Raw genomic sequence first — 10,278 nt, 5'->3', positions numbered from 1 at the left:
TATATATATATATATATTTAATTTCAAGAATTTTACAATTTTTTATTCCTTCGATGTTCCTGTTTACACTATGGCTTCAAATTTATCCTTAGTTGCTAAATTTAAACATAAAGCTTTGTTATAAAAAAATAAAATAAGGCAATTTCTCTTTTTTGTAGAAATATGGATTTAATTATCTGGAATAAGAAGCTAACCAACTGGACGCACACGTACGGCTTTATTCATCGCATCAAGCCATATATTAGGTTAATCTATACAATCGAAGGTCATCGTAGTGGTATCGAGACCCTCGGCAATCGACAAGGCCGTTCTCAGGAATCGACAAAGGTTACAGATCGCTAGAGAACGCAGTCGATGACAGCCTGATCTTGATAGTCTCGAACACGAGATGACTCATTACTATGAAATGAATCAACTGTGCAATTTATTTATTACATCCTATGTTGGAGAACGAAAGAACTAATAACTTTTAAATTATTAAATATCTTTTAGTGCAACAACAAAAAATAGATTAGATGTTGAATGCAACAAAAATATTATATAGATACATTTCAAGAATTTTTTAAATATATTTCAAAGAGGAGTTACTTTGAGAAATACGCTCATTAACTATTCTCTTCTACGTTTACAATCGCTACAATAGCGCACAATGTTCTCATAAGACTTCCTTCGTTACAAAATAACATTGCAAGCAAGAAACTGAAGACACACCACAATGTGTTTTAACGATTCTTTCGAAAGCCACATATGTTAGAAAATAGTTGCAGGGACAAAAGAAAGCAGATCCATAAAACAATCTTATGAGCTTTTAAAGTAATCTTCATGTGTACTAAAAAAAATTATAATTATAAATAATTTCTTGAAAAAGTATTTTAAAAAGAAGAAAATCATATTTTTTTTATTAACAAGTATCAACATAAAAATAATTTTTATTTTACAAAATCTCAATTGTGACTAATAATAATTTCGCGTTATCAGCACTTATTTTAGCTGGAAAAAGATAAATCAAGGCGGTAAATAAAAGCACGATTTTAATTATATATTTGAAGGTTGAAATGTCGCGAAGAATTTTGTCGAACACTTTCGCTCTGAATTCCGTAAAACGTCAGCGAACAGACATGTTAAATAAAACATTGTCGGTGCGGAATCTTTTCTTCTTTTTTAAAGTGCGGCACGTTTCGATTTCTAGACGGCGAGGTCACCAATGTCAATTCACGAGACAATGTCGGAATGCGGCTAATAATGAATGCAACGACACCTTATTTATGTATATCGTATGATCGACAAAATACACATACATGCTGTAAGAAACACAACTGTATTGTTAGATAGACATGTATGCCTCTGATTAGAAATTGATCTCATATTTTACCGTTCATGTTAAATATGTTGCAACGAAGTCTAAAGCCTTGTATCCGCGAAGCTAGAAATCAGTTCGGGATCTCGGACAGAGAAAGAATTAACAAACATTACATTTGAACTATTCAGTCACATAATCAATGTGTCAGTTGGTCAATTTTTACTTCAGTCAAGATCTCGGATTTCTCTATTGCGGACTTAAGGCTTTATACAGTCTAGAAAAAAATCGCAGTACTAAAGTTAATCATATAAGAGAAGCAAATAGATATGAAGATAAATTAAAGTTTACAAAAACGCATTTCAGATTGCACACAAAATAATTCTAATTTCTATTATAATAAAAATGAAATTTTGTACATTATCTGTGTGCTGCAAACTCTCTAAATCTGAATCAGTGGATAATCATTGATATCAGTGCAAAGTATGCCTCTAGTATTCAGTGAATTAAATATAAGATCCCTAACCTAGCTAATCTTTATTGCGTGATCTACCTTGTATCTTGTTTTAGCTTAAATTCAATGAATATGATATTGAAAGATTAATGTGCAAATATCAGTATTTTAGTTATACTCAAACATTTTTCCTTTTTTAATTGAACTTCATTGATTATCAGTGCAAAGTATGCTTGGTAATTAGTGACTATCCACTGATTCTGATTTAGAGAGTATGTATATGGATTTCCTTTTAATTTGCAAGATTATACTTGTACAGAATTGTTCGACTGCACACAAATTCTGATAAGAAATCTGCGTAGGGAGAATTACACTGTAGAACGGTTTATACGGTTTTCTTAATCAACGCACTTTCGCCTGATTTCGGAATGTTTTTAACTGTGTAAGACTCTTGTTTCGTAAGATATCTTATTTATAGTTGCTGTATATACAGTGTCCTGGATTAAGAAGAGAACGGTCAGCGTGCGGCAAAATCGCTTATACATCTTGAGTATGTTTGACGTTACGTGCGCGCGCGACGGCGCTTTGGAATATGACCTTAATTATGCGCTTAGGTGAAAAGCGATTTAATGCTCCGATACGCATAAAACTTAAGAACCCGATAATTTGATCGCACTCGAGTGCTCTGTTACATTACTCTTTATCGTTGATGACTTGCGATAAGATAGAATCAGTGATTTGTTTGCCGCCAAACAACACTCACTACTCATTATATATATAAAAAAAATAGATATAATTACACAAGCAATTTATTCCTGAAAGATATTCTGCTCTTATTTTTTTTACATAAAATATCATTGTTAAATATTTATAGCAATTACTAAGAAACCAAGCAAATCATGAGTTGTTGAATAAAATTCATTATAATTAAAGATTCATTAAAAAGAAAGGATTACATCAACAGCGCGGAAATACATTTTCGTCGAAAAGGAAGAATGGCGTTTAAATCGATTCGACTATCGTCAAAAGTGAAAGTTCGGCTACGTGGTGAATTGTCGAGTAAGTGGCAATCGGTGGAACAATGACAACTGATCTCGTGTGCCTTTCTAACGAGTTGAATATTGAACGTTATATGACGAGCACGATGTAAATTACGCTTTATTGAATATTAAACCCAATAGAAATATTTTAAATATTTCAAATATTCAATTGGTAAAAAAATGCTAAGAATATCTGTTAATAAAGAATTTATTAAAATTATTATAGCAAAATTATATAACAAAATTATTGAAATATGCCTTTCATCTTAAATCAATTTAACAAATATAATGTATTTTATATGATTGGTCATAAATTAGAATAATTTATTTTAGAAAAAATATGTTATTATAAAAATTTGTTATTTAAAGAAAAAACAAAATGTTGAGATATTATTTATTATCGTCGTATAATTCCTAATATGAAGCACTCAAGCAGGTTATCAAGTCATTAGATGTGATAGGTATATGTTTTATCTGTTTAATTATAATTCATTACCAAAGTTATCGCACTTATAATGAACGAGATTATTGTTAAATTATCTCAGGTTCTTCTCCTATCAGTGCAATTTCCGATGATTCTATTCTATATCATGATGGTAATATAGATTAGCATTGATTTATCTGTGGGTAAGCCGCAAAAAAAAAAGAACTATTAAACGTTAAGAATAGCCCCATTTTTCCCGCGTGTTTAAAGAATCGCGTACGGTATGTGTACCTCCTATGTAATCGCTATATTCACGCCTTCGCAATCAACGGTGGGAAACAACCGGATGCCGCGCCGCATCGTTGGAATAGCAGGAATATTTAATGACTGAAAAGCAATGGGTCCAGAAAAGTGAGAAGTCATTTAATCGGATTGCGATCAACTGAATGCAAAGAGCATTATAACTAAATGAATTGATTAACTTCCAAAACTCGCGCAATAAAGATAAAATTGTAAATAGTTTGAAATACGTTTGAGAATTTTATATGTCGATGTAAATATTTATCGGTGTTTAATATTTATAAACAATAAGATTGGAAACAAAACTGTTTATGTTAAACATAAACATACATTACTTTAAATACGGAGCTGACTATACATAAACATACATTACTTTAAATACGGAGTTGACTATACGGTCTGAATGTTAAGATGTTAAACTATTATATATATTTACATAAATGAATTAATTTCAAAAATGATAACTGCGTGCCGATTGTCGGACTTTCAACGCAATCAATCTGAAATATTAATAATCCCCCCAAATTTCCCAAATTAATCTTAAAAAACTGTAATAAACTTTTTGCGAAAAATATTCGTATTTAAAGTAATGTGTTTAATATTTATATTCTGTGTAAAGATACATAAATGTTATCTTATCTGTACGACATTGGCATTCTGCCACGAATTCTTCAAATCGAATTTCTCGACTAACAGAGAGCAACAGGTCGAGATCGACTCCCTCCCACCTGTTGTGATTGCGCGCGCGCAGCCCACGCAACGGGTAGCTCGTAATTCGTTACAATTTTGCTGCAGGTCGATTATTGCATACACGCGTATATAAAGTTTCGTATATAAACAATATTATCGTCCTTATATTCATGAATGAAAATCATTCCTATAAAGGATTATTAAAAATCAAGCGAAATCAATTCATTTATATAGAAATGATACAGTCATATCGTACAAATCTGTCATATCTTATAATATGATGTTGCACATAGTATATATATTTATTTGTATATTTATTTTTAATTATACAATCTAATCAAATGTAATCCAATCAATCAAACCTAATTGATATCTTTTTATTCGTAATTTTAATATTTCGCCGCTTCTTAGATATTTATTTAAGAAGCATTGTTTTTTATCGCGTGCATGCTTACAGTAAATTTTTAACATCTCATTTATTTTTACAGTAGATATTTATATACAATATTTTTATATGCTTGTATATTTTTTAATTATTATAAGCGATAGTGATATTGCAAAATGTTTATCAATATTTTTGAAAGTAGGTGATAAAGAAAGTATGAGAGATATTAAATAAGTAAAAAAGATACAAATACTTAAAGATACTTAAATTTATTCTGTTTCTTAAATAATTTTTACTCGTCTTTTTTATCTCGCGTTTTTTAATCCGCATTCTATGCAGCATGCGCGATCTAAATTATATGGATATCAGTAATGATTATGAATTTCCTAAATGGAGAGCAGCTATTTGCTGAGTCTCCCCTCTCATCTCTCGTTCCCTTAATAGGAACTTTTATTTGTAAATAGCTTTATTATTTTATTTGTAAACAGCTTTATTATTTTATAGTATGAGTATCTCATATTGCTTCCATATCTTTTCATTATTAGATATTTTCTGAAAAAATATATTTTCTTAAGAAAGAAAAAATTGGGAATTCAAAAATTTTAATTTCCTTTGACACGTTTATTTCGACTATTATAAACCACGATTGTTTCATTATCACGACGTATTACTTTTTATAATTATATTTTAAAAATCTAAAACTCGAAATATTATTTATTCCATTAGAAAATAACACAAAAAGAAAAAGAAATAAATCAAAAAGCATTGCTTGCAGAAAAAAGAATCCATCGTGAGGAAGAAACTGACTTTTCCTTCATTAATTTCCTTCTCTTTAATTTTCCCTTGTGCACTTCGGTCTGTTGACCGTGTAACGTTATGTCTCGTCTCAATTCTTCCTCGTATTGCGCCGCTCTTTCATTTCTTTCATCTCGCTTTCCTTCTCTGTTTCTCCAAAGAAAGAGAAACAGCTGCAACCGCAATTTCATGAGACATCGCGAACACGCAGTGGAAATAGGCGTAAACTCGGGCATAAACAACGATCTGCACGTAAAAAGTGCATAAACCGTACCGTAATTTGCAAGTGTTCTAAGTAAGAATAAAAAGATATCTATTAATTACTTTTCATAATATGCTGTTTTTTTTGTCTTAAGTAATACATGAAATAATTAAGACAAGTATTAATTACTAAATTTGTCTCGCTAACTAAACTAAAATAAAAAGAAAATAAATTAAAAATAGAAAAAGCGCGTTCGAATAATTTATTGAAAATCGATAGAATTTAATAATGTAATTTCTAAATAAAAAGAATAAAGAGAGATTAGTATTTATTATTGGTAATTATATTTTTTATTTTACCATTGTGAGTCACGTTGCGACAAAAAGGCTGCTTTCATTCTCTTTGCGGGAGATACCAAAAATGGATGGATCGTGCAGACACACGCAACGCGCGAGAGGATTTAGAAAACCAACGTGGCGATCATGCGGCACGATACACATCCAAATTTAGGATCCTGACTTCCTCGACCTCTTCTCGAACGTCTGAAGCTCGTTTTCTGGCGGGGAATGCCGCCCACGCGATTAAAAAATGCTGTTAACTCGCCCAACGAGTTTTATTTATCCTCCAGTATTAAATTAGATAAGATATTTTTTAAGCACACCACATACACGTATATATTTATACTTTTACATAATACGTATCTCATTAAGTCAAAAGAATCATAATTGCTTATTATATAATAAAACTTTTATTATAAAACTGCACTCCTTTTACAAAGCAAAATTGAAATTTTAGTAGAAGCTTGTGAATCTCAATCTCATCAGGATTTGAATAAAACAGAAAATAACGTATTCATATATTTATATATAAGCATCCGGACGAGATACGTCGTAATTGATAAGAAAAAGCTAACAAAATTAATTAATATTCAAATTCCTTCTCAGAGTAAGACGTAATATACAATTTATGACAAAACATTTAATTTTATGAAGAATTCGCAGTAAATACGCAAGATTCCGAAGTTCGCGCACTTGGCTTCAAAGTTTATTTCTAATGCAGCACGATAAAAATTTTTTAATGTAAAGCTCATCTACGTTTATGAAAAGAAGATTCGGAGCAAAAATGACTAGAGAGGTCAGTCTCCCTCTCTCTCTCTCTCTCCTCCCCATCCTCCTCCCTTTCTTTTCGTCTCTCTATATGCAGAAAGAGATCATGCTTAGTATCGGTCATTCAACGTAAGAATAAACGAGACGAGAAATATCACAGCAAATGGAACTGAAAACGGCTCAGCGAGCGGAACTAAACGAGAACGGTACATCCATAATCTGTCTCAGAAAAAGTTTTGGTGTGTTATAATGGTGTGCCAATCTTCTTGACACCTTGACAACGCGAGAAAAAAACCAGACACTAAAGCCACATTAATTGTACATAAAATAATAATTCTTTCCCGTTGTAAAAACAATTCTATGTATTCACGACCTAATAATAGATTTAAGTTTGTATAATAGGAATAATTGATTAATTCTTGAACTCTACAGTTAAATTATTAATTACAATATATAATTTCTCTCATTTAAATCTTTTTAATACTAATTAGTTGAAAATAAAAGAAATTATTTATATAAATTTGATATATATGTACTTCAAAATGCTAAAATAATATCAGAACAGCCTAAGATGGAAATAAAATTTTTATAATTGACTAACTAATTTCAGACTCTAGTCTCTCGTGCGAATAAAGTCGAATAAATTAGCACAACGAATGGAAGTAAATGGGAGTTGCACGCCACGGTCTTTTATAAAAACACTCGCAAGAATTCGCGCTCCGTTCACAATTTTGAACAAAAGTTATAAATCCGAATCATTTCAAGGTTTGACCTGGACAAATGCGGAAGTTGGTATACATAGTGAACGAAGCAAGAGAGTATTTGCTACATTCCGTTTAAACAGCGGTTAAAATGAAATAAGTTTCAACAAAATTTGTTTTAAATGAAGCCGAAAGAATTCGTAGAAACGAGAACGAGAATGTCTTGTTGCCTAAGAATGGCAGAAGAATAGTCAACGTACTTTGTATATGCATATAATTTGTATAGATACATAATCGTCGAATACTGTTATACATAATTATACATAGTTGTACATAGATAATAGGTAAAATTTCCACCGATAATCTCACAAACATCATGTCTTATCTTACATATTACATGTAACTACTTTTGACAAATATTCTGAAAATATTTAATCGAGAACACAAAATATGACATTATTTTGAGCGACTTAACAGCCACCAATTGATAGCTTTTATTTAAGAATGAGTCTTTGATTGCCTAAAGTAAATTAAACAAAATAAATCTCAAAATTACGTCCTCGTTAAACGTCTTTTATACAAAATATATAAATAAAATAAAATAAAAAAGACAATTAAAATGCCATTTAATTTTTTACTCTTTTCCTTTTTTTGTTATTATTTCCTCTAAAATTGTCGTATTTGCATTTACTTTTTCGTGAACTACGCTAAAGAGCAAAACTGTGCAACTATGTTAGGTCTTCCGCAATCTACATTTATAGATACCAGTTATAACGTTCAGTTGAACCATTGCAATCGGTTCGCGAACGGTACATCCTGCCATGTACTCCCACTCCGTTTCTGCATATCTCGAAAAACGCTGCATACCCGTTGTATGCCGTAAGCGAGCATACAAATCCTACAATGATCGGAAAAGAAAATCCTCGCAAACAATCACGTTGAAACGTTATTATGCGCTAAAAGACGTTTATTTTGTCTAATTTATTTTAGGCAATCAAAGACTCATTCTTAAGTAAAAGCTATCAATTGTTGGCTGTTAAATCACTCAAAATAACTATGTCATATCCATATTTAGCATAAAATTTGACATTATCATTACGATATTCTCATTACCATTTGATTGTATCGTATTTAAATATTATTTATTCGTCTAAATTACAAAATAATCATCTTATTTTATTTATGTTTTTGTAACGATTTAACAGCTCTTTTAGAGCATTACATTCAAGGTCTGGTTTGCTTAACTTGTGGTTGGACATAATTTGATAATAATGTAAAAAAAATGTATTTTTCTAGCTATGGTTAATGATTAAACTAGTGGTGTTTTGTAAATCACTTTCAAAGATATCACTGCAAAACCATTAGTGATTAATAGTTGAAGAAAACAATTTTTATCATCAAGTAAGGTTGAATCAAAACTATAAATTAACCAGATAAGAAAAAATCGGGCTTAAATGTGATAAAAAAAATTTAACATTTTACTTTATTTTCTCGTTTTTATTTCTTTATTTATCACACTTTTAAAAGTTGTTCAAAATATATATAATTGTCTTATCCATGTTTAACATATTTAACATTATCATTACCATATATCATTGCCATTTGTATTGTATTTAGATATTATTCGATTTGAATTAAAAACAAACACGAATTTATATTTTTGTAACGGTTAATAACAGCTTTTAAAGCGTACAAGTGCATCTAACAGAATTCACTGCAATGTACCAGAATATTCTTCGCATCCTTGTGACATGGTGGGGAACTCTCGCAGCCTTTTATGCATCAAGCGACTTCATCCATTGCGAGAAACGGCGTATGCAACAAGTGGATTTCTCGAGTTCTTTCAATTTTATTCAATTTTCTTTAAAGCTATTATACGTATATGTATATATTTCTTTATTTTTAGTTGTAGTTTAGAGTTTTAATTAAAACTGAATGAAACTGAACTGAATATCGAAGCGCAACAAATAGACAACTCCGTTTGCGGATCGTTCCACGACGTTAAACACGCGTGCATCACGCACGCACTCACGCACGCACGCACGCACTCACTCACGCACGCATGCACGCACGCACGACAAGGAAGGCCATCGATTGGCAACGACGCGAAGGCCGCCACTGGGCCGAGCCCTACTCAATGGGGCCGAACGAGAACGGTACATCTCTCCCGCTCTCTCCTGGAGAGCGGCACTCCTTTCAGAGAAAATTCGAAAAGAATTTTAATTCCTCCCAGGATGAGGATTTTCTCGAATTATCGAGAAGTACTCGCTAGTTATTCCAAACGGACGAAAAATAACCGAGCAAACTCTACGTACCTTGTCGAGACACTTGAGCTCCTCGATCGGATAGACCGTCTTCTCGCATCGGGCGCACGTCTTGCTCATCTTTATCTCCTCTTCCTTCTCGGCTACGGTCCTCTGCCGCCGCTATCCTCTTCTCGCCTCCGCGTTCGCACCGTCACTCACCCAGGCTTACTGATCTGCACGCGGTCTTGGCGTTACTTTACTTACGTTTTTTCGAGACACCGGATTAAGAGCACGCACGCACGCACGCACGACACACGACGCACGCACGCACGCTTGCATGTACGCACACACTAGAGAGACGACGGATCTTGGTACTACACGTGCGTGACGTATATACACTACTAGCGACACATTCGACCGACCGTCGCGTCGTCGTTGCTGGACGACTTGCCTCGGACAGCTGCTGGCGCCAGTTCGCTCGCGAAATCCGGCGGGAAAAACCAACCACCGATGACTCCAATCCGTATATCTTTCCGTGACTGGCGAGTGGTGACGTTGGACGACGTTGGACTCTCGTTCGCGTCCCGTTCTGCGTCCCTGCCTCGTTCTCTCTCCCTCTCTCTATCTATCTTCTCCTA

At 32.7% G+C, this 10,278-nt stretch overlaps 1 protein-coding gene across 1 annotated transcript in view; it reads right to left on the bottom strand.

Annotated features, from left to right (window-relative positions):
* Window positions 1-9,778, bottom strand: part of LOC105623653 (LIM and SH3 domain protein Lasp) — a 25,279-nt gene extending 15,501 nt beyond the window's left edge. Inside the window, exon 1 of the mRNA XM_012205033.1 lies at window positions 9,710-9,778. Within this exon, the coding sequence (XP_012060423.1) occupies window positions 9,710-9,778 (69 nt within the window). The remainder of the gene's footprint in view (window positions 1-9,709) is intronic.
* Window positions 9,779-10,278: the final 500 nt, after the last annotated feature.

This window comes from Atta cephalotes, assembly GCF_000143395.1.
Source record: "Atta cephalotes unplaced genomic scaffold scaffold00062, whole genome shotgun sequence".
Taxonomy (NCBI): Eukaryota; Metazoa; Arthropoda; class Insecta; order Hymenoptera; family Formicidae; genus Atta; species Atta cephalotes.
Note: the sequence above shows the minus strand (reverse complement) of the source record. Positions and strands in the feature narration are given on the sequence as shown.